The 25,152-nt window shown below is 38.2% G+C and overlaps 3 protein-coding genes and 1 long non-coding RNA gene across 5 annotated transcripts; 3 read left to right on the top strand and 1 right to left on the bottom strand.

Moving 5' to 3' along the window:
• The first annotated feature begins 430 nt into the window (after positions 1-430).
• Positions 431-21,356, top strand: LOC109167588. Its single transcript, XR_002051876.1, has 3 exons — positions 431-441; positions 5,354-5,356; positions 20,872-21,356. It is a non-coding gene; the product is annotated as an uncharacterized LOC109167588 (long non-coding RNA).
• Positions 8,664-10,895, bottom strand: LOC109167579 (pentatricopeptide repeat-containing protein At5g44230). The gene has a single exon (XM_019316618.1). It carries the CDS (start codon positions 10,762-10,764, stop codon positions 8,794-8,796), a length of 1,971 nt encoding a protein of 656 aa, XP_019172163.1. The 5' UTR covers positions 10,765-10,895; the 3' UTR covers positions 8,664-8,793.
• LOC109167582 lies at positions 16,287-20,383 on the top strand. 2 transcript variants are annotated; one of them, XM_019316622.1, is made up of 18 exons: positions 16,287-16,630; positions 16,715-16,806; positions 17,292-17,330; positions 17,463-17,516; positions 17,727-17,801; positions 17,883-17,948; positions 18,036-18,078; positions 18,192-18,237; positions 18,370-18,463; positions 18,543-18,595; positions 18,693-18,771; positions 18,864-18,966; positions 19,093-19,185; positions 19,397-19,463; positions 19,564-19,630; positions 19,754-19,807; positions 20,001-20,136; positions 20,198-20,383. In XM_019316622.1, exons 1-17 carry the CDS (start codon positions 16,600-16,602, stop codon positions 20,124-20,126), a joined length of 1,182 nt encoding a protein of 393 aa, XP_019172167.1. In that variant the 5' UTR covers positions 16,287-16,599; the 3' UTR covers positions 20,127-20,136; positions 20,198-20,383. The 2 variants fall into 2 exon arrangements, with proteins under 2 accessions (XP_019172167.1, XP_019172166.1); XM_019316621.1 differs by having other exon boundaries at positions 18,687-18,771.
• A 1,198-nt stretch (positions 21,357-22,554) lies between the features above and the next one.
• LOC109167585 (peroxidase 72) lies at positions 22,555-24,420 on the top strand. The gene is made up of 4 exons (XM_019316624.1): positions 22,555-22,965; positions 23,164-23,355; positions 23,443-23,608; positions 23,820-24,420. Exons 1-4 carry the CDS (start codon positions 22,738-22,740, stop codon positions 24,233-24,235), a joined length of 1,002 nt encoding a protein of 333 aa, XP_019172169.1. The 5' UTR covers positions 22,555-22,737; the 3' UTR covers positions 24,236-24,420.
• Positions 24,421-25,152: the final 732 nt, after the last annotated feature.

Here is a 25,152-nt window from a genome sequence, read left to right as displayed (position 1 = left end):
TCTCATATTAGAAAATTCATAAATCATATAACAGAAAATACATAATGACATAACAGAAAATACATAATGACATAACAGAAAATTCAGAATTATATAATGTAAATTCATAATAACATACCTTGTCCAGTAAACTTCAAACTCCGCTTCAGTCTCGGTGTATTTCAACACACAATTGAACATATCCAGAAAATCCTTATGATTCCTTAATGCCTTGATATGCTTCTTCGAATTCTCACCAATATGCCATATGCAAAGACGGTGGCGTGATGTAGGAAACACCATGGAAATGCCAGCAGCCATAGCTGAACATTGGTCCGTCATGATAGTCTGTGGACACTTGCCATCCATGGATCTTAAAAACACTCTAAACAACCACGCAAATGACTCTATCCTCTCATTCATCAAAAAACCACATCCAAACATTACATTCATGCAATGATGGTTCATCCCTACAAAAGGACCACAAATCATATCATATTTGTTAGTGCGATATGTTGTGTCATGCACTAACAGATCACCAAACACCTCATAATCCCTTCTCATTTGACCATCCCTCCAAAAAAAAACTACACAATCTTCCATCCAAATCAACTTCGAAATCAAAAAAGAAATCAGCCTCATTAGATTGCCTCCTCCTGAATATTTCAATCAAAGAATTGGAATCAGTTCCATCCAAACACTTCAAACTCACAGAAGCCATCGAATTGTAAGCATCGCGGTTGGTAAAGCCAACCAATGAAGAACCCCCTGACTGATGTTTCAAAAACCTCATACCATCCGCCAATGCAACACCACTATTCTTCATGTCTTTTAAATATTCAAGCTGATTGTTTCCCACTCTTCTATGCGACCGGAGCAGATGACTCTTGCCAAATGAACATAACTCATGATTGTGCTCTTTCAAATGTTTTGTAACTGTCCACATCCCATCACCCCCCACATCAAACTGAACAAATGCACCACAGCCAGTCCTCATATCAATCGTTGAATAAAGCTTAACACCACTGTTTGGTTTCTGCTTATACCCAGTCTTAGCACAGAAGAACCTCTTCATCTGAATTGACTTAGTAGATGCCTTATAACGTTGTTGGCCTTTCCTCACACTAAAACCAACTCTGTATGCATATCCATTATATAACTCAAAAGCTTCGTCAACATTGCTTACTACAACACCAACCAAGTCTTCATCAACTGCAATTGCAACAAAAATATAACCACACCTATACCAACTACTAAAATATGCATTTGCAGTTCATTACAGATTTGATAGAAATATATTCTTCATTTACGTAGAGGGGGTACGGGGAATGCCGAATAAATCCAGCCATGCTCTACATAAGAAGAACATATTCTCCATCAATAACAGATACACATAAACTCATAACATAAAATTCATAATCTCATATAAAAAATTCATAATCTCATATAGAAAATTCATAATAACATAACGGAAAATTCATAACCTCAAAATGTAAATTCATAACAGAGTATTAATACCAATCACAACATTCAATTTGCATATAATCACCATGAATCAGTACCTACACCTATCAGAAACAACATTCATGATACACAAAACTAATAAAAAGAACCTGGACTTGAAGACGAGCCATCAATGTCAATGTTTAAGTCTGCTTGCTCATTGCTTATTGAATCACCAACAAAGTCTTCATTCACTGAGTATATGCAAACAGTGTAACATACCAGTTAATATGTTATGAACATAGTACTATTACATTATGAATATTCATATCACATGCATGAACAGAGTATCAAAATTCATAATTGCGTAACAGAAAATACATAATCTCATATTGTAAAATTCATAACAGAGACATGGTACTAATACACAATTACAACATTATGAACATTCAAACTGCATATATACTGAACAAATACCAATAAAAATAACTAAACATTCAACAATTCATGATCTCATAAATCAAACGAAATCAAACGCATAAAATCGAACGCAACCTGGAATCGCAGAAATCATATCGGTGGAATCTTCTCCTCGAACCGTCGTCTCCTCCATCGCGAATAGGAAAGAAACGCGAATGTCGGATCACAACTGCCTTCAGAGAATTGCGAATAGGAAAGAATCAAACGCAAAGAGTTGTCGGATCAGAATTGCCTTCCTAACGCCGTTAATAGAACAGTGTTTTTTTTTTTTTTTTTTTTAAAAAGACGCCAAAAACGACGTCGTTTGGAAGCGTGTTCACCAAGCATGGTGAACACGTTTCCACGGCATAATTTGCGGACTTATGTGACCACTATTAATTGTTTGATTTAGTTAAAATATCAATGTCACTGTTTGGTAAAAAAATTGGCCTATAGGCCAATTTTGACGTATTTGACCACTATTAATTGTTTGATTTAGTTAAAATATCAATATAAATGTTTTGTTAATTAGCTTTTTGCAACTCCAAAATGCTAAAATTCAAAAAGTTACTCCAAACAACTTTTTCAATTAGCTTTTTGAGAAAAGAAATTATACCAAACAGCTATAAACTAACAGCTAATTTCCAAACACTTTTTTACAATCAGTTAATGTTATCGACTATTTATACCCTCAAATTAACACAATCAGCTAACAGCTATCAGTTAACAGCCATTTTACCAAATAGGGCCTAATAAGAAAAGGCTACCTCAGGCCAATCGGTATCTTCTTCTTCATATATTTGTGCATACAAATGCAGTAATCCTCTCAAAACAAATACAGTAATGACGACTTAGCCACACCCCTTTACTCTCTCTCTCTCTCTCTCTTTATAATATTCAATACTAAAGGCTCTTTGAAACCAATTCTGGAGTTCCTATCATCTTCATTCATTAGTTTATCATCATCTTTTTTACATTAGAATGAATTTAGTCTATCAGGCATATTTTACGATTATCTCAAAAGTTAAAAGTTGTTAGAAGAGGTAGAATTTTGATTAAGCTTCTAAATTTTCAACCTAAAAATAGTTTTAGAATTTTAATTTAAAAGTTGTTAGAAAATGTAGTTTTTGTTGTGGTTTTTATAAAAATGCCGTAGGTTTATATGGACTACGATTGATATAGGCTGGGATATGTTTAGGATAGTTTCTGTGACGTGTGCAGGACACTGCCCTAAAAGCTTATATCCGGAGACTGAGCGGTCTTAACCCGGGAGCTTTCGACTGGCTCACACAGAAGTACTCACGTAACTCAGTTGCACTTATAGAGATACGTACTCAGAGTATTTATAGAGCTTGAGAGCTTTTTTTCAAGTGTAAAGAAATAGGTCTGGGAAGACAGGTATTTATAGTAGTGAGAATACCTGTCTCCCCTGTACCAGCCACAAAAAAAAAAGAGAAAAAAGGGGAGAGGGAACGCAAGTTGCGTTCAGATGTGCCCACTAACGCACTAGATTAATTCTTGTCCACAAGAATAATTCTGACCGCCCATTCACCTCTTGAATGTTATTCCCAACAATCCCCCACACATTCAAGGGGTGTGGTAACAGGGCGTTTGAGTATACCACCTAGACTGACCTTAATGCCAGTGTGTAACCTTGAACTGGCACGTAGTGACCTGAGTAACTTACCTCTCAGGAGTGAACTAAGTCTTGAACTCTTTGAGAAGTGGGTAGTTTTGAACTCTGGTTCACATATCAGTACTTTAGCATACCCTTCAACTTTCTTACGTAAGTCTTTTCATGGCTTCGTTTGACCACTACAGTGGTGTCCACCTTGAATTCTTTACCTCTCATTTTAAGCCCATTTCCTTTGACGTATCAAGGATAGCTTTCCGATTCAGTCCTTTTGTTAGAGGATCTGCAATATTCCTCTCGGACTTCACATACTCTAATGTGAGTACTCCGTTCACAATTAACTGCCTTACAGACTCGTGTCTGACTCTTATGTGTCTTCTTTTTCCATTGTAGGAACTATTTTTTGCTACACATATGGCAGTTTGTGAGTCACAATGAATGGGCACTGATGGAGCAGAATTCCCCCACAACGGCACGTCTGCCAGTAGGTTTCTCAGCCATTCAGCTTCTTGCCCAGCCAGATCAAGAGCTATGAACTCAGCCTCCATTGTTGATCTGGCTATGCATGATTGTTTCGTGGATTTCCACGACACAGCTGCTCCGCCCATGGTAAATACATACCCACTGGTGGAGCTTACATCACCACTGTCATTGACCCAGTTTGCATCGCAATATCCCTCTAAGATATTTGGAAAACCAGTGTACTGCAGGCCCCACTCGATGGTGCCTCTCAGATAACGTAGTACACGTTTTAATGCATGCCAGTGGACCTCACTTGGATTATGAGTGTACCGACTGAGTCTGTTGACTGCAAGAGCGATGTCGGGTCTGGTATAGTTCATTAGGAACATCAGACTCCCTATTAATTTCGCATAGTCCTCTTGCGCCACTCCTGCTCCAGTGTGTTTTTTCAGTTTGACACTAGAATCATACGGAGTTGGAGCCGGGGTCACTTCATAACTGTCAAACTTCCTTAACAGTTTTTCTGTATAGTGGCTTTGTGACAACTTGTAGTCATTTTCACTTTGAATGACTTTCACTCCAAGTATCACATCCGCCTTCCCCAAGTCCTTCATGTCAAATCTTTCAGAAAGAGACCTTTTGGTCTCTATTATTGCTTCAACATTAGGACTAAAGATTAGCATGTCATCTACATAGATGCAGATGAGTACTATGCTTGACTCAACTTCTTTTGAGTATAGACAAGCATCTAATCTGTTTACTGCGTAACCCAGATCCAACAGTGTTTTGTAAAATTTTTCATACCACTGTTTTGGAGCTTGTTTTAGCCCATATAGGGACTTCACTAGTCTACAGACCTTCCCTTCTTGTCCGGGTTCTACACACCCAGGAGGTTGGTCCATGTAGATTTCTTCCTCTAGGTCTCCATTTAGGAAGGCCGTTTTGACATCCATTTGATGGACTGTCCACTTGTGTGCTGCGGCTAATGCAAATAACACTCTTATTGTTGCTATTTTTGTCACAGGCGAGTAAGTACAGAAGTAGTCTTCCCCAAACTTCTGTCTATAGCCTTTGGCTACTAACCTCGCTTTAAATCTTTCTATTGACCCATCGGGTCTAAGTTTTCTTTTGAATATCCACTTGCACCCAATAGGCTTGGCCCCTTTGGGAATTTCTACTATTTCCCACGTGCGATTAGACTTTATTGAGTCTAGTTCACTTTGAACGGCTTCTTTCCAGAACACCGCATCAACTGAGCGCATAGCCGCATCGAAAGTCTTTGGTTCGTCCTCTAAGACTAGTTGACACACGAACTGCTCAGAAAGTTCATTTAAGTCTTCTAGCTCAGATATATATGTTATAAAGTCTGAACCAAAGGTAGTTTCAGTGCGTTGTCTCTTGCTTCTCCTGAGTTGTTCAGGCTCACTCTCAATTTGTGAGTATGGAACCGAAAGCGATTCGGTCCTATTAGGGGTTTTCAAGGGGAAGATGGTTTCAAAGAACTCAGCTTCCCTGGCTTCACATATGGACCGATTTTCTAATAGCATGAACCGGTAGGCTGCACTCTTTTCTGCATACCCAACAAAGACTGCATCCACAGTCTTAGACCCAAGGTTAGGTCTTTTGAACGAGGGAAGCCCAACTTTCGCTAGGCACCCCCACACTCTGAAGTATTTCAGATTTGGGGAGTATCCTTTCCACATCTCATAAGGTGTGTTATCGTACCCCTTGTGGGGTATTCTATTAAGGATATGATTCGCTGTAAGCGCGGCTTCTCCCCAAAGTGTATTGGGAGCTCCCGAACTTAACAAAAAGGCGTTTATCATTTCTTTGAGAGTTCGGTTTTTTCTCTCGGCTACGCCATTCTGTTGAGGGGTGTAAGGGGCAGTCACTTCATGGATAATTCCATGTTTTTCACATAACGACTTAAAGGATGCAGATTCATATTCACCCCCCCTATCTGAACGCAATCTTTTTATTTTCATACTTAGTTGATTTTCAACTTCATTTTTGAAAATAACAAATTTATCTTCGGCTTCATCCTTAGTTCTTAGCAGATATATTTTAAAAAAGCGAGTAAAATCATCAATAAAGGATATGTAATACCTTTTTCCACCTTTAGATTCCGTGTTTCTAAAGTCTGCTAAGTCAGAATGAATTAACTCTAAAGCACATGTTGTTTTATGCTTAACTAAAGTAAACGGTTTCTTAATGAACTTTGCTTCAGCACAAGTCTCACATTATGTTATAGTGTCATTTGTTACATTAGCTAGCAAGTTTTCATGTTCTTTAGTCTATTCATGCATTTAACACCAATGTGTCCTAATCTAGCATGCCACATGTCAAACGAAACAGCAATATAAGCAGAACTGCCAGTGCCACTGGCCACATTATTCATGTTGATTGCATTGTTTTTGTTTGAAATGAAAGGTAACACAAAAAGCCCCCCACGCATGTAACCTTTCCCCAGATAATCCCCCCTACGAGTCATTATCATTCTGTCAGATTCAAACACTAACTTAATCCCGGCCCTCACTAATAAAGGCCCCGAGACTAAGTTCCTTCGCAGAGAGGGAACATACATTACATTGTTTAAAAACAATTTTTTTCCTGAACATAGTTTTATTTCTATGGTACCACTACCTCTTACCTCGGCCACGCTATCATTGCCCATAAAAACTTGTTCACCTTGCTCTCGAGCAATTGCTTGAAAATTCTTGAAAAGACTCTTGTTTGAACAGAAATGGCGTGACGCTCCAGTGTCCACGATCCATTCTTCGGAGTCTTCTATAACGTTGGCTTCTAGTGTTATAACGGCTGCTACAACTTCAGAATCTTCCACCACATTTGCTTGGCTTTTTGGTCCTCCTTGGTTCCCTTTTTGATCAAATCCACATTTCTTGTGGTAGCACTGCGCTGCACGATGGCCATGTTTGCTGCAGACATAACAGCCACCTCCTTTCCCTGATTTTTGGTTTCTGTTCGCCTTGAAGTTTTTAGAGTTGTTTGCTTTCATGCCTTTCTGCCAACCTTTATTTTTACCATTGTTTGCACTTTTTGACCTGTCACTTGTTTCTATAACGTTAGCCTTTAAATTTTCAGGAGAGGAAACTGACCTTTGTCTTAGGCGAAACGCCTCTTCGATGTTTATGTGATTCACCATTTCTTCCCATGTACTTAACTTTGGTTCATGTTTCATTTTATTTTGAAATTCAGACCACGATTCAGGTAATTTTTCAACCAAAGCATAAGTTTGCAATGTGTCGCTTACCGGAATCCCTTCGGTTATTAAATCCCCAATTAAATTTTCGAACTCATGAACTTGATCAATAATAGGCTTACCGTCAACCATTTTGTAGTTTAACCAACTTGCAACAGCATACTTTTTCCGGCCTGCATCATCTGACCCGTATTTCTTTTGTAGCAAATCCCAGATTGCCTTCGCGGACTTGTGAGGTGCATAAATATCCAGAAGAGAATCAGACATGTATTGAAGCAGTATGCCTCTTACCATTTTATTATCACGTTCGAACTTGTTTCGAACGTCTTGACTTGTTGCAGACGATTTTGCGGGCGCAGACGTCTTTGGATCTGGTGTCACCAGATCTGGAATTGTGTCTTCGGTCGAAGCAATCTCGATCTCATCTCCGACTGGTGTTGGTGTTGTTGGAGTCGTTGCTGCAGTGGTTTGACCGAAAGGACAGCTGGTGAGCACGTAGTCAACCTCGTGCGTCTCGAAATGCACCATCATCTTCACAGCCCACCTTCGGTAATTTATACCGTTCAACGGCTCGATCTTCGAGAGTTCAGTGGCGGGCTTGGAAAGGAGGGACGACATCTTCATTTTATATATAAGCTTTTAATTGTTGTGGTTTTTATAAAAATGTCGTAGGTTTATATGGATTACGATTGATATAGGCTGGGATATGTTTAGGATAGTTTCTGTGACGTGTGCAAGACACTGCCCTAAAAGCTTATATCCGGAGACTGAGCGGTCTTAACCCGGGAGCTTTCGACTGGCTCACACAGAAGTACTCACGTAACTCAGTTGCACTTATAGAGATACGTACTCAGAGTATTTATAGAGCTTGAGAGTTTTTTTTCAAGTGTAAAGAAATAGGTCTGGGAAGACAGGTATTTATAGTAGTGAGAATACCTGTCTCCCCTGTACCAGCCACAAAAAAAAAAAGAGAAAAAAGAGGAGAGGGAACGCAAGTTGCGTTCAGATGTGCCCACTAACGCACTAGATTAATTCTTGTCCACAAGAATAATTCTGACCGCCCATTCACCTCTTGAATGTTATTCCCAACAGTTTTAACTGAGGTAAATTGTGAATCGCCCAAACAACATGGTTACATGGTTGTTTTGATGTGTAAATTAGGTTGTATCAGACAAGAAAGGATTGCTACTTATAATTTAATTGAGAGTTGAACTATTTGAGGTCTTCGAGTATAATGATTTTGTTACGTTTAGTCCTACACTTTCAAATTAATTACGATATTTCGACTTTTAAATTATTAATATCCGTGGTCAAGTTAATCAGCCATGGTCCTTCAACTATTAAATTTTAACTAATCATGGCCCTTTCAAGAGGACCAGGTTGGTTAAATTTTGAAAGTTAAAAGATTGTAGGTGGTTAACTTGGACCATGAATGATTAAATTTGCAAGTCGAAAGATTACAGATAATCAATTTAACAATTTAAGATTAAACGTGACAAATTTACTACATTCGGAGGATCTCGAGTTAACTCATTTAATTGAATTGATAAAACCTAATAAAATCCAAAAATGGGTTGGTTTCCTTTGAATTGAAGCATCACCAAAAGTTGGCACAAGAGCACACCCCATTACGAAAATGGTGGAACCTGTTATTATCCCTGATGATAATCTCCCTGCCACTCACACCAGAGGCACCGCACATGAACGAATGACAGTCTTCACATATTCTCAGATTCTTCATGATTTTAATGGCAGAATCAGCATCAGTAGCCAGCAGCCCATACGCCAAGGCAAGCTTCTCACTATGCATCATCAGAATCCTCTTCTTATCCTCATCGTTCAAATCGTAAGGCACACAGCTCAGGTTTGGTTCATATCCACACCGCAGCCTGAGTTGCTCAATAAGATCCATCACAGCTTCTTTAATCGAACCAGACATCGGGTGGGTCGAATCCCCTGCATAGAACTCATGAATCGCGCCATCTTTCCCTTCAATCCAGCTTCTTGAAGGGTTCTTTTTCAGTGATCTTGATCTTATCATCTTCCTCACCCTCAACACATCCTCCCACCTCCCTGCAGAAGCATATATGTTGGAGAGCAAGACATAGTTCCCAATACCATCTGGTTCAAGCTCAAACAGATGGTTTGCTGCAACCTCTGCAACATCTGGGTTGCCATGGATGCGGCAAGCTCCTAACAGGGCTCCCCAGACACCACCATTCGGCTTTATCGGCATGTTCCTGATGAGTTCAAGGGCTTGCTCTAGTTCCCCAGCCCTGCCAAGAACATCCACCATGCAAGAATAGTGATTTACAGCTGGTTCAATGCCATACTTTTTCTCCATCAAATCAAAGTACCGTTTTGCTTGTTCTACCAAGCCTGAATAGCTGCAAGCTAACAAGACGCCAAGAAAAGTTACATCGTTTGGCTTTACGTTTGTTCTCAGCATCTGTTCAAACAAGTTTAGTGCAGAATTTGCATGGCCGTGCATAGCAAACCCAAGAATCATGGAGCTATATGAGAACACATTCTTCTCGCGCATTTTCTCGAACACATCGTAGGCATCCTCCACGCTTCCACATTTGGAGTACATATCAATCAATGCTGAGCCGACTACGACATGATCAGCAGGCCCGAATCCTGATCTCTCAGCAACACCTCTCACCCAATCTGCGTGCTTACTGGAACCCAATTGCGCACAAGCTGATATAACTCCAGACAATATCACTTCATCTGTCTGCACACCAGCATTCTGCATCCTACGGAAGAACTCTATGGCTTCCATGGGTTTCCCATTTTGAGCTAAACCAGTGACCACTGTGGTCCACGCCACCATATCCTTAAAAGGCATTTTCTCAAACAGCTCCACTGCGTCTTCCATATCCCCACTCTTGGCATAAGCAAAGATCAACGACGTCCACGAGATAACATCTCTCAGAGGCATTTCATCGAACACCTTTCTCCCACATTCTACCCACCCACATTTCACGTACATATCAATCAAAGTATTCCCCAGATACAAATCACAACAGAGCCCACCAATCCTCACACACTGTCCATGAATTTGCCGCCCTAAATCCACCTCAAACCTATCACTACAAGCCTTCAACAACGCCGTGAACGTGAACGAAACGGGCGAAAACCCTTCCCTCCTCATCAACCCGTACAGCCTCACCGACTCTCCAAACGGCCCTTGCATGGCGTAGCCGCGAATGATGGCGGTCCACAGAAAGGGGTTCCGGTCTCCCACCCTGTCAAACACCATGCGCGGGTAGGGCTCCACGGGGACATCGATTTTGGCGAGTGTGCGAATGAGCTTAGTAAGAACATAGCAGCACTGCTCTACACCTCGCCGGATGACGTGCGCGTGGACTTGCTTGATCTGGAACAAACTGTTGCACACATCCAGAAGCGAAACTAAATGGGTTTCCAAGAGCTTCCGCTCTTGAAGCTTTGAAAACGGGATGAATGGCCTCTCCGGCTCGGCTTCTGGACTTCTTAGGTCGTAGCGTTTGGGTATGGGTATCGTCGTCCTGGGTATAAGCAGCTTTCGGATGATTGAAGCCATTACATACTGAATAACTCAAATCAGCTTCCAAATCTTGCTATGGAGCGGGAAATGGAGAATTTCAGCAAATTCAAGTGCAAATTTTATGTAAACTCTAATACTAATACTAATTGCCAAACACTCCAAAATAATCCAAGTAGATGGTATTGTGTTCATTCTGTTAATTTAGTTAATACTCGAACTAAAATAATCATTATAAATGTTTTAATTATTAATTGAACTAAAATTTCTATTTTCAAATTAAGATAATTGAATTTTAATTTTTCAATTTAACCATTACCGAAATATTTTAGTCCAATTTAATATATATATATATATATATATATATATATATATATATAAAATTTGTAAATTTATAATTTCATACCACAAAATAGTCATGTACTATATAAATGATCTGTTTTGAAAAAAATAAAAAACTAATATAATAGTATTATTTTTGAATTATAAAAAAAATTTAAAATATAAATACACATGTAATTTGGTTAACCTACACTTTCAAATTGGATTAACCGTAACCAAATTTAAAATCATTAATCAAATAGAAATATTTTTGTTAAAAATAGATAACTGAATTTTGTCGATTTAGTTGATTAACTGATTTTCACCGAATTATGTCCACCCCTAATCATGACTACTAATAAGGAATTCATATACGTTCACACAGGGACATAGTTTGCATTAGGGATGCAAAAAAGTCCAATTGAATTTGAACTTAGGCTCATTCAAGTTTATATATATATGTGTGTGTATGTGTGTTTGTAAGCACATTTAAGTGAGAAGTATGTTTTTCGTGAAAATTGTGATCGTATATCACGTAATAATTATAAATGTAATTGTTAATATATAATGTATGTGCACTCAAAACTATAAGTGCAATGGCTAATACGTAACAATGTATTGCACGATTACATATCACCTATTGCATTATTAATTGTTACAGAATACAATTTAAATTTAAAATAGATAAAATTTCAAATTTAGTCCTATGACTAATGAAGTTTTGTTGATTACAGTACATAAATTTTAAAATTGTCAATTTAATACATTAACTATTCATTTTTTGTCACTCTGACCCAAATGTCGGTTAAATGATCGGTAAAAAGATTAATTGACTTGATTTTGTTTAATAACAAGAGCAACATGGTCTTTCTATGTTATGCGAAAAGGTGGGGATTCGCTTGCCCTGATATGCTGATACGCAACAAAGGAAAGAAATAATTGGTGGTTTAATTAGGGGATGGTCTACAAGGAATGAATATATGTAATTAGAGGATAATTGACTAAATATTAGTATAAGGAAATTATGTATATTAGAATATATTATTACCTTGTATAGTTAGAATAATTGTAGTAACTTAATTATTATATGTGTTAGTAATTTAGTATAAATAGGTCCATTGTATATGAATACGGGGAACCATTCAGAGGAAATATATTGTTATTCTACTATTCTAGTCTATTCTTCTTGGAGCCCACACACGCTCGAAGTGTGAAATTGGAGTTTGCCGTGACTCGAATACGGTTAGGAGCCAGAAGCCTGCTCGAAAGGTTTCTTCAGTTGCGTACTAAATTTGAGTACGTAACATTGGTGCTCTCGTTGAGAGGATTTGTGGATGCATCACGTAACAATTGGTGCTTTCATTGAGAGTATTGGTGAGAGTATCTCATATCCTTTTGTTATTTTATTTTATTTTTTGTTTTTATCTCATTTTTTATAGCACCCTTTTGAAAATTCAAAAAAAAAAAAAACGAGAGAAAAGAAAAAAATACAAAAAAAAAAAGTAGAGAATTATTTTTTATGGAAAATATTACTCACCGGTGCTTATTGGTTTCTGTACACCATGTATGGTATTCAATTGATGATTTTGTATTGTATTCGATCTTTTCTACAAAAGGATCTGTACAATATATTCATATTTTGAAGGATGAAAGTTACACCTTCCAAGCTTTGGTATGGTTTGATTTTGTCTTAGATGCATTCATGGCCAAACAAGCTCTTCATGGCCAAAATATTTACGATAACTGTTGTGTCTTAGACATTAAATATCCTAATTTGGAGCTGTTGATGGCTATGTGTGGAGAATTACAGACAGACCAAGATGATACTTTGGAATGCCACACTCCTAATTATTCTAATCCAATTTCTCAAGAAGAACCAAGTAACCCAGAGTCTAAAAATCATCAATAGCAACAGATCTCCCAACTACTCATGATGAAAGCAACATTCACAATTTCAACAACTTAGAGTCTCTTGAGGATTATCTTGAGACAAGACTTGTGAGTCCTACTACCTTAGAATTGGAACTCAATGTTGGAGAGCAAGAGATATTTTTAGACGGTGCAAGTCAAAAGGGGAGGAGACCATTTATGTGTCACGATCAAGCTCATGAACCATTTCAATTTATTTTGTCAACTAGCCCCCGTCCAAAGTTGCATGGACTGCTTCAACAAATATGTGTTTATTCTATTCCTCTCTACACCTTGAGGACAAGGTGTTTTTTGAAGGGGTGGAGAGTGATACGCAACAAAGGAAAGAAATAATTAATGGTTTAATTAGGGGATGGTCTACAAAGAATGAATATATGTAATTAGAGGATAATTGACTAAATATTAGTATAAGGAAATTATGTATATTAGAATATATTATTACCTTGTATAGTTAGAATAATTGTAGTAACTTAATTATTATATGTGTTAGTAATTTAGTATAAATAGGTCCATTGTATATGAATACGGGGAACCATTCAGAGGAAATATATTATTATTCTACTATTCTAATTTATTCTTCTTGGAGCCCACACACGCTCGAAGTGTGAAATTGGAGTTTGCCGTGACTCGAATACGGTTAGGAGTCAGAAGCCTGCTCGAAAGGTTTCTTCAGTTGCGTACTAAATTTGAGTACGTAACATATGCACAGAGATCTCGTTGTGTTACTAAAAGCGGATTCTGCTTCTCCTTGGATCAAGAAACACTGAGCTTTGTTACTATGAAGAACGACCATCTCTTTTCTCAACTTCAATGGACACAAATCCATAGCTTTCTTGTACATCACCGCCGCTTCTGCAACTTTCCCTGTCCAGAATTTCTGGTTCCCTTCTTTCTTCAGCATGGAAACCACTACTCTCCTCTACCTAAATTCCCCTTCAGACATTAATTCATCTCATTTTCTTCTTCACACCTTCAACTCTCAAGCCTCTTCTAGAAAATGCGAAATTTTCTGGATAAATTTCAATTTAAAATGTTAACTTTCCTGATTTAATTTCAATTTAAAATGTTAAATTTCCTGGTTTAATTTCCTTTTTAGTTGTCTCGATTTCCCAACCTTAATCTTGGCGTAGTCTTGCAAGAGAAACTTTGCAATCTGATCTCCTAGCTTTGATCTTCCTCTGTTGGCTCTGAGCTCTACTAAATCAACGAGAAATGGCTCAAAAACTTGCAGCACTTTGTGTCTTGTATTGGCATCCAGGAGAAGGAATAGCAGGATGCAACATACATTTTGTGTAATTTTTTTCATGCGACCAGATGCAATATACATTTTTATAACTCATAATGTACATTATTCTAAAACATAATGTACATTATATTATCATACAAATTTTATTATTCTAACATGTAATATATATTATTTAACACATAATGTACATTATTCTAATACATAATGTACATTATTTTTACTCATAATATTCAACGATATTATTTTGGATTGTAGTTCACAAACCTGTGTGGACCGAATAATTTGCCAATGTTGGCTATTGGACTTGACTCGCTGCCTTAATGGGTTGAGCCCAATAATTTAATTTGGGTCAATCTACTTGGACCACAACACATTTGGTTTATATCCATTAGAGTAAATCCTTAAAATGGTTTCTCGACTATAGTTAAATTTATAAATTGGTCATCAACTTTCAATTTTAACCAATTAAGTCTTTAATTTTACAATTTTAACACGATTTGGTCCCATGTCTATTTGACCGTTTGTTGACTGTGATTTTTGAGGATATATATGTAATTTCATGATCCATTATCGATTTTTTAGGTTCCGGTTGCATTTCTAGACCGCACTGTCGAAAGTAATTTTCCAAATCCTGTCGCCTTTCTTCATCCTCCCTTTGGATTCAATGTAGTTGAGCTCGTTTCAGAGCGAAGAAGATGAGGTGTTTCCGAACCGGTGCAACGTCATCTTGGAAGCCTCCACGTGCCCCGACGAGAGATGCAAGTTCTTCTGGAGATCGTCGATGACGGTGCGACCGCCGGCGTAAATGCAGAAGTGTTCGAAGGCCTGTTTGAAGTCAGGAATGTAGGGTTTTCATTTGGGATTGAAGATTTTCTGGGCGATTAGGGTGAAGAGGAAGAGGAGCTACTCCGACGCCGGGAGAACGAGCAGGGCGATTGTGGTTATGTTGGATTCGAGGACTTTGCCGGCGATCACCATTAGGTCTTTTGAGAGGTTGATTGTGACTTTCCCTTGCGGATCTTCTTGCTTGTAAACGCAGCGGTTGGCTTTGTCGTCGACACCCTTGTGCGTGCGAACAACGTGCATGAGTTGGTACTTAGCCTGACTCGAATCGCGCTTCTTGTTGGACACAAGAATCGCGGCGTCGCCCATTCTGAAGAGGCAGTTAGGGAGGAGCATAGCTCTCTCCGATCCTTTGTAATAGTTGGACATAATAATCTCCTTGCTAACCACCAGGGCGTTAGAGTTGGGGTGCAATACAGGAGGTCACGTGCAAGATCAATCGAGATCAGGCCGGTGCTGCACCCCATGTGGGAGAAATTATAGCTTTTGATAGACAGATCGGCGAAGTCCCTGGAGTGGTTCTTTGAGAAAGCCATGACTCCAAGCGACGTCGGCAAAATGAACTGGCTCGTGATCCCCAAGCAGTAAGCGGAAAAGCATTTCCCCCTCCGAAATGGCATCATCACCTCCAAGAGCGTTCTCTTGAGCTTGCACATGAAATTACATGTATATCCTCAAAGATCATGGTCAAATAGACGGAGGACCAAATTATGTTAAAATTACAAATTTAAAGACTTAATTGGTTGAAATTAAAAGTCGAGGACCAATTTGTGAATTTAGCTATAGTCGAGGGACTATTTTGAGTATTTACTCTATTCATTATCCACCCATCATTATTGCATGGATAATGGACAGTATAATTTGACATTATTCACCATGTCTTTTTACATTTTTTATATATTAAGGGTACATTATTTATGCATTTTCTAAAAGTACATTTTTAATATATTAAAAGTACATTATGTTATTATTTTATATAATATATATTAGTACAAAAATAATATACTTTTAGTATAAAAATAATGTACTTTTAATATATTAAAAATGCACCTAATATTTATGGTACACATAAATTATGTGGACCATGATCCACATAATAATTTGCCGTCTTTTTCGCTCAGAGCTGGTTGTTACCGTTGATTCCCGGTAATCTTGAGTCTTGAGTCTTGAGTCACCTATTAGAGTCGCGGTCTGCTCCACTGGAAGTGCAGGACAAGGCAATTCAAGAGAGAAAAGTATTTACATATTTATGTATTACGGTTCAATTCAGCCGAGAGCTCAGTCCTCCATAGCCCGTAGACCATAGTGCATGACCAGCTGACCGCTGAACCAATTCTGCTACATTTTTCTTCTTCTTCTTCTTCTTCTTCTTGTTCTTGTCGTCCAGTTCACCATTTCTCATTGATGTTTCCGCTGCCAAAGAAAACATTTCCGTTTCCTCATATATGCGTAGTTCTGCACTTGTACTAGGAAACAGAGGCAGTTTGTAGTGGGAGATAATTGTTTTTGTTCGTACCAGATTATTTCATTTTTCAATGTCCCATATGATAATTTCGATAGTTGCAGGTACCTCCTGATTCCTGTAGAGCAGCATTTGGTCTGTAGTTTGCTCTCCTGCCTCCGATTTTGATCTAATTTATGAGTTTGCAGCTCTTCTGTTGCGACCGCTCGGAGCTGCTTCTGTTGTTGTGCCAACTACAGGCTGCTATGTTCTTGACAATTCCAGTTATCTTTATGATTTTGTATCCTATGTCATGTCTATTATATATAAATATAATCTAACATGTTGGGCGGAGGCCAATAAGGGCCAAGTCTGGCTAGGATAATTGTTGGGCGGAAGCCAGTAATCCGGCACCCGTCTTTCAAAAACGTGTGACAGTAAAAGGAAATAAAGTTGCGTTTTCAACTAGCTAGGCAAGAGCAATTAAGACTAGCTAGTGCTGGGGGAGAGATTGTAGGACAGAGGCCAGTAAGGGCCAAGTCCGTGGCTAGGGAGATTGTTGAGTGGAGACCAGTAAAGGGCCAAGTCCAGCACCACATGAGTAGGGCCTAGGGGCTATAGCTATTAGCTAACATAACAACGGAAGCAATGTTAGAGATCAAAATACCAAGTTATAGTTGATATCTTCTTAATTGTGTTATTGCCTCTTGAATGGTAGATCGTAACCTGGTACTTGTATTTGCAATACCCATTGAGCATTATTGTTCTTCCTTAGATGCTTCACAGAGTAGATGGATTGGACGCCCTTTTGAATACGATGGAGTGGTAATTAATTACTTTGTCCAGTATACGAGAACTACTTGTTCCTGGTCATCAAAGCTATATTAGAATGCAAAACTGTATGATCAAAGACTATAAATTAATGAAGTGTATATACTGATGGTGGTCTTAATGTAGAATACTGACACTGTGGTACGGTTTTGTAAAGACGTGCAATCTAGATCTCAAAAGGTGCTATACATTCTCTAATCTCATTTACTTTAATTACTAATTGGATATTCGTATTTCTTTTCTTGAATTGTTTTTGAAGAATGTGTGGGAAAAGTTTAAATCTTCTTTTCACTTACTATGTGCTTCTTAAGGTCCAGAGATTCTTTCTAGCTATATAAGTCTGAAAGTCTCAGTTGCATTTAGTTTAATTTCAAATTTACAAAACCGCAGGGGTATGTGGATTTTGGTAGATATGATAAGTTCAACTATTTCGTTGCTGGATCGGGAAATGTCAGCTTTGTGCAAGTAAGCCACAATGCTTCTTTGGTGACTACTGTACTATTGTATTTTATTTTCTCGTCATATTGTATGGTTGTATGTACCTAGGAATATTTCAATGGCGACTTGTTGAATTGCGAGATGACTTTTGATAAGATGGGCCGTACAGCTCAGGTATTCTCTGTCTCTCTGGCTTTCTCTCTCTCTCGTTTTCTTATGGATTCCCGCTTACTCTTTGTAATCATATGATGTTTTCTTGAGGTGAACATCATATGCGGAAACTGCACAAATACACAATGCAAAGGTAAGTTTTGCAATATGAGTATCCCTTCAATTCTTGTCGTCTTTTTTTTTTTTTTTTTTTTTTATCTTTGCCAGAATGCTATTCTTGTCACGTCTTTGCTTTGCGAAATACAGGTGGAGTTGGATGTGTATGCAGCGTCTCTTATGAGTCTACCTGCAGGTATTCTAAACATCAAAGTGCTAGTAGCCATGCCATTTTTTTCGTATCTTATTATAAATGGTTTTTAGCCAAAGTTAAACTTGAACCTTTCATATTCTCGAGTTATGTTGCTATTCTTTCCTTTTGGACTAGAGTTGTGGTAGAACTTGCCATTCCATGTGAGGAACCGCGTGAGCGAGTATTTGAAGGTTTCACAGTTGGTTTTTTACCAAGAACATGGGAAATTGTAAGGAATTTTAATTTTTTTTTTCTCGAGATGATACTTCAAAGTTGTTCGTTCCCTGCTTATATTATTGAACTTATAGGTACGCAATGGCATGACTCAATTCGGGTTTGAAAAAGCTTACAAGGAATTCAGGTATGTCAATATAACCTCTTTATCTAAATAACCTGTTTTAACATATATATATATATTAGTCCCAATTGATAATTATTTACGAACTTTTCAGCTTCAGCACTGAACAAACTCATGTAGACCTTTATGCGACTGCAGTTGCCTCACTTTCCAATTTAGTGCAAAAAGCATCGGTTAAGGTAATTGAGTTTGCATTCTACATATATATTTCCTATGTTTTTTTAATGGTATTTGTTTACGAAGTTATGGTTCGTCCCACCCCATCTTCCAGGTGTATCCAGAGCAAGGTTTAAAGGTTACGTTGTCAGAATCCACAGCAAATGGAGTATCACCAACGACTTTGTCTCCAACAATCTTAGCCATCGACTGGAGATGTATAATGACCTATATATAATTGCTATTTTTTTTCCTCTCTTTTTGTGTATGTGTGGTTGCATGGCATTTTTCTTTGCTGGTTTCCATAAAGGAAAATAACCTAAATTTCTGATCTTCGTCTTCAGGTGAAACTGCTCGTGATACCCCATATGAAGTAGAGGTTACCATTCCAATAACAAACTACGACCCCGTTCAATTTACCCTTTCAAAAATGTGTGGTAAGCTACTTCACACTATTCATCCTATCCATTTCGTGGAGTAAAGATGTCTGTAATCCCGTGGCCTCTAAGATCTTATCAATCCTCATAGGTTGATGCTTCAGACTGTATCTCGGGGCATCCTCAAACGTAATACAGCAAAACGATAACTAAGAGTAAAGTGGATTTTTTTCCATCTAACTTGCTCTATCTCGATCTGGTGTTTATGCAGAAAGTAGTGAGAGTGAAAGCGGAGATGCTTCGAGGGGATGGGCAACATTTGGAGTGATATCTTGCGTGTATGTGGAGATCTCCAGTCTACTTAAACTCTTCTATAACACAGTATATCTGAATACATGAAACGTTTGAGTGAATGTTTTATTGTCTATATTGCTTAAGGTTCATTGTTTCCTCGACGCTATGCTGCTGTGGAGGGTTTATTTACAAGACGCGAGTTCAGAATCAGGTTGGTTATGTTACACATTTCTGCCATAAAACACTCCTTCCTAAAGCTTATAACTTTTGCATTAATTTGGTATTTGGATATCCTTTTTGTGCACTTTTTTAGTTATTTATACATTGTGTGCAGTATGGACGCGATGCCTTGCCTGGAATGACGATTTTATCTACATGTCTGGAAAGCGTAAGTAAACTAACACTCTTTCTCGCAAATCTCATTCTGCATCTTCATGTATATTAACAGAACATGCAGTCTAGAGGTGCCCATTTCCCGGGCCTAGCTCAAGCTGGTTTGGTCCTGAATCGCCCCGTGACCACCTCTAGCATATATGCACGTTTTATTGCAGTACTCAATTCTTGAACTCAAAACTGTGCAGTTGAGTGGAGGATACCACAGATACAGAGGACCAGAGGATGCCAACGGTCCTCTTGTGAACCAAGTTTCATGTCCTGCTGCTCGAGGAACCTGGACAACTACTGGAACAACATACGGGTCAATTTGAATCGAGCCTAATAGCCCGCATGGGCAGCTTAGTTGGTCACAATGTGAAGTTTGGGAAGAATGAATCGAGCCTAATCTTTTTGTGACTTACAAGATTGCAGTGTTCCAAACCATTCATGTGTGGAAAGGGGTTTAAACTCTGGTCAATGCACTTTTACTCTTCCCAGTTTCAAAGAATCTTGACACATACATTAGATTTCACACCCAAGAGTCAAATTACACCAAGGCAAAAGCTAAAATTATATGGGACAACCCCAACAAAATTTGTTGGATTGTTGGCTTAATAACCACAAGGTTTCACGTTCGACTCTCAATAGGAGTAGCCTACTGATTTTATTGCTTTGAGTTTGATTTACCCCTTGTGATCGTCCTTTGCTGGCTAAGGTCACAATGCAGTATTTACTTAGGCCATCCCCATCTATGGCTTGTTTTTTTGCGGGGTCTTTTATTATGTGGAGGAAAGAGAAGTTAAGAGAGAGAAATTTGGGTATGCCTTGCAAGTGAAGTTTTTTGTGGGGCCCACTAAGAGAGAGGCACATCAGAAAACAACAGTAGCTATGCTTGCACAACAAACGCCCAGAGGGGCGTGTGCACTCGTGTTATGTTTGTCTTTTTCTTTTTAGGCGTCAGCTTTTTCAATTTTTTTTCTTCTTCTTTTTCCCTCGTCTCTCTCCTACTTAGCTTCTTAAATATTGTGCAAAAAAAACAAACCAAGTGATGTATATTTTAGTACATACCTTGAATAGTCGTTGCATGTTTTTTGTCATCATAAAAAAGCTAAAACTATACTGTAAGAATGGTTCAACCTTTGTGCATGGCTATAGTCAACTTAGCATATCCAGAAATCTGCAGAGTTGACGCAAACACGGAATTACCCAGAAGCCATTTGTGTGAACATTAAGCAATCAAAAGTGACAGAACTTCAAATTCAACAGCATATATAGTTAAAGCCGCGTCAATCGCGTAACGACGTGCATGGTTGTTGTCCTAAAAAACATTCTGGGAATTTTGAATCATCAGATGAAGCGTGAAGACAAAGGTTGTGCTTTTCTTGTGTAATTAGAGGAGCAGTTCTCCTACCCCTATCCGTATTTGATCTATATATTCATTGGACGACCAATAAGATTCACCTAATATTCTGTTATCCGATCCACTCTAATCTAATGTGATTTCTGTACATGCCACGGCTAAATAACAGGCATGCACCCAATTTAATAATTATTATTTATTGTCACAAACTGTGGTTTAGGTGTATTATACGGATACGGAGTATCTGGTATAACTGCTATATGGGATTTTTTTTTTGGGACGAGGAAAACCAACAGCTACTAATATCACATGCAACTGACTTGATCAAGAAGATGTTGACAAGAATCAAACTCGTAATCTTCAAAGTACGAAAATCATGCTCCACCCATTCGGATCACCCTTTCCGAAGCAATTATAAATAAACTTTAACTTATTAATATTTAAGTTTGCCAAAATAAGCTTTTAACTTTTGGAGGCAATTTAAAGTTTATTTATTTATTTTGGTAACTTTGTCACTCTTTGAGATCTTATCTCACAGTATTAGTTATCCCTATGTAGTTCTAGTTAATTGGTTAAAAAAAATCAGTGACTCTATTCGATAAGATTAATTTTCATGTGTAGTCCTGGTTGACTGGTTGAAAAAATTTATAATATTATTTGACAGAATTGGTTTCTATGTGAAGTGGTAGTTAACTGTCTAGTAAATTTGTAGTTATATAAAAAAAAATACTAACTTTCCACGTTGGCATCTTAAAGTTAGTAATTTAAACATACTTATATTTACTACAATATGAATCCTTTGTCAACAAAGCATGTGATTTCTACCCCTAGAATACTATTTTTGTTTCTACTTCTTCTTATCTGCAAACCTGCATGTTTGTCCATTTCCAGCAGTAGCTTAAACACAAAGCAATAACAAAATGTGGTTGATCCAACCAAACTCCACTTCCACTAATTTGATTATGATAATACAATATCCCATGTCTAATTAATATTGATAGATATCCCGTCTAGGGTACCCAGTCAGGATTATGCTCTAATACTCGGAGTCTGCAGAGTGACTGCGTTATCCAGTAAGTTGGAGGGACAGTAACCAGACCCCTTGCCGGGGTAGGGTGTGTAGGCTAGGCTGCCTGTCTCGCAAAGGCGGTCGGGCTGGTATGCCTGACCGAGTGCGTTGCTCAGAGGCAATGGAAGGAGATTTTCCAGTTTAAAAATAATGACCCGTGATCGAGTCTAGTGCGGGAGCAACCTCTCAAAGTGAGGGAGTATAAGGGGAGATTTACATCCTCCCATATACTTTGTCGGGTTGGGATTCAACATTTTGGGAATAGTAATAACATATATAATTGTTATACTTTACAGTGAATGGAGAATCTAGCAATCAGCATGGAAACTGAAAACAATATGTTAACATTATGATTGGAATTTGGAAAGCTACTTTACCATAACTAAAACCGCTACCAACTCCATTATTCATTTATTCTGTGTAGGCCCTCTTCTAATTCAACTCTATATATACTGTCTCAACCCATCTCTCATTTCCATCAAACACACTAATCCTCAGCACAACAGCTTTAACAATGGCTAAGTTTGTCAGCTGTTTCTTCATGGCCATTGCCTTGCTTTACTCTGCACAATTGTGTCTGTGCAGCAAGAGCTATGGTGGTTATCTATATCCTCAATTTTACGACCGGTCGTGCCCAAGGGCACAAGAAATTGTTGAGTCCGTCGTTGCCAAGGCTGTCGCTAAAGAGCCCCGAATGGCCGCTTCTTTGTTGAGGCTCCATTTCCACGATTGCTTTGTCAAGGTACTAAACTTACTAGTTCTTGTGTCGGTTTACCTGTCACATGCACACTTCTCAGCTTTCATTGTCTGCCAAATTGAAGCATGTCCTCTTTATATGTTCAATGAGCCCCCTCACGTGTGCGAGCCAGTTATTCTTGACAGGTTCCGTTTTAACTAAAAATCTAAGCTAATAGTTAGACTGCACATTTATGTAACGCAGGGGTGTGATGCATCTATACTGCTGGACAGCAGTGGGAGCATAAGCAGTGAGAAGAGATCTAACCCGAACAGAAACTCTGCTCGTGGATTTGAAGTCATTGATGAGATTAAAGCGGCACTGGAGGCGGAATGCCCTCACACTGTTTCTTGTGCTGACATCCTAGCACTTGCTGCCCGGGATTCCACGGTTCTGGTAACAATCTCGAGATCCCTTATAAAGACTCTCGTAGTTATGTCACTGGCCTACAAGGTGATCGCGTATTTTTGGTTGTTTAAATAGGCTGGTGGACCAAACTGGGAGGTTCCATTAGGCAGGAGAGACTCCAGAGGGAACAGCTTGAGTGGCTCTAACAACAACATTCCAGCTCCAAACAACACATTCCAAACCATCCTCACAAAATTCAAACTTCAAGGCCTTGATCTTGTTGATCTTGTTGCATTATCTGGTAATAATATTAACTAAATTTTCATCAACTGTTACTAGAAACGGAAGTTAAAGAGGTAATTAATAACCCAACCCAGTTAATCAGGTTGTTGACTCAGTAACAGTAAGGTTACAATTCAAGATCGACCCCCTCAGTCTTTTTTGTTTGAGCCAGTCAATCTCCATCACTCAAAAACGAAAACCGAACCTAACGTATACAAATTGTTGTGCAGGGAGTCACACAATTGGGAATGCAAGGTGTGTAAGCTTCAGGCAGAGGCTATACAACCAAACAGGAAACAGCTTGCCAGACTACACCCTGGACCAATCATATGCTGCTGAGCTGCGCACAAGGTGCCCAAAATCTGGGGGAGACCAAACCCTGTTCCACCTGGATTTTGTCACCCCCACAAGATTTGACAATTCCTACTTCAAGAACTTGTTGGCATACAAAGGGCTGCTGAACTCTGACCAGGTTCTGGTGACCAAGAGTGCAGCATCACTGCAATTGGTGAAAGCTTATGCTGAGAACAGTGAGCTTTTCTTCCAGCACTTTGCCAAGTCCATGGTTAAGATGGGAAACATCTCTCCTCTTACTGGCTTCAGTGGAGAAATCCGGAAGAATTGCAGGAAGATCAACCATTACTGATATGACCAAATCTTCTTTGTGAACAACACAAAAATTTGTGTATTTATCAATTTTCATCTTCTTTTTAAGCATTCCTGTCTATCTGTATCCCTCATCTTGCACCAGGAACTATAGGGTACAACTATTTTGTGCATGATGGGAAGGTGTTGAAATTCATTTAATTTCAAAGAATATTTGTTGCAGCAAAATACACTATCAAAATAGGGCATTAAAGACCATCTCTAAGGGACACACCAAATCACTAAAATGGTAAAAAAATAGAACAAATGAACTCCAAAAGACACGGCATCCCACCAAATATTTGGTGTGAGATGAACCGTGCAACACCAAATTTGGCACTGCACTGTTCATCTCACACCAAATTGGTGTTGTTTTTTATTCACAAACTCACTTTGTTTTTATTTATAAATTTTATATTATTAAAGATAAATTATATCATTTGGAAAATTCCATCAACACACTTAAAACAAGACTAATATTCAACATTGAATAATTAAAAATGAAACTATATAAAACATAAATTTAATAAAATTAAAGTAAATTAAATCTAAAATTACTTTAAACAAAATTAATATAATATTTGCATTATAATTATATTATATTTTATATTAAAATATTTAAAGATAATATAAATTCTTAATTTATAAGAAATAAAATTTGGTGTTATGGGTTGGAGATGGCCTAAGAGCAATCCCATCTAAAATTACAATTTTTTTATGTTTGGTTCATAGTGAAAACAATCTATTGACTTTTACCTCTTTATGTTCAATTGTCAGCTAGGGTCTCGTATAATCCCTCGTCACTAGATATAACCATGCTTTGGATTCAATTCCAAACCGCGGATTCATAGTTTTAGAAAATGATAAACCGAAACCATAACCTTTTAGAAAGGTTCCGATTTGATTTTTTTTTTTTTA

The sequence above is a fragment of the Ipomoea nil genome, unplaced genomic scaffold (genome assembly GCF_001879475.1).
Source record: "Ipomoea nil cultivar Tokyo-kokei standard unplaced genomic scaffold, Asagao_1.1 scaffold3169, whole genome shotgun sequence".
Lineage (NCBI taxonomy): Eukaryota > Viridiplantae > Streptophyta > Magnoliopsida > Solanales > Convolvulaceae > Ipomoea > Ipomoea nil.
This window is presented reverse-complemented; position numbering and strand designations above follow the sequence as displayed.

Bases quoted from the DNA above. Each gene is read 5' to 3' on its own strand.
- LOC109167582 (XM_019316621.1), top strand. From the start codon at position 16,600: ATGTCCCATATGATAATTTCGATAGTTGCAG. The intron at 18,772-18,863 runs GTAATTGAGTTT...CCCATCTTCCAG, and splicing joins TGCAAAAAGCATCGGTTAAG to GTGTATCCAGAGCAAGGTTT. The intron at 19,808-20,000 runs GTAAGTAAACTA...AAAACTGTGCAG, and splicing joins TATCTACATGTCTGGAAAGC to TTGAGTGGAGGATACCACAG.
- LOC109167579 (XM_019316618.1), bottom strand. From the start codon at position 10,764: ATGGCTTCAATCATCCGAAAGCTGCTTATACCCAGGACGACGATACCC.
- LOC109167585 (XM_019316624.1), top strand. From the start codon at position 22,738: ATGGCTAAGTTTGTCAGCTGTTTCTTCATGGCCATTGCCTTGCTTTAC. The intron at 22,966-23,163 runs GTACTAAACTTA...TATGTAACGCAG, and splicing joins TCCACGATTGCTTTGTCAAG to GGGTGTGATGCATCTATACT. The intron at 23,609-23,819 runs GTAATAATATTA...ATTGTTGTGCAG, and splicing joins TGATCTTGTTGCATTATCTG to GGAGTCACACAATTGGGAAT.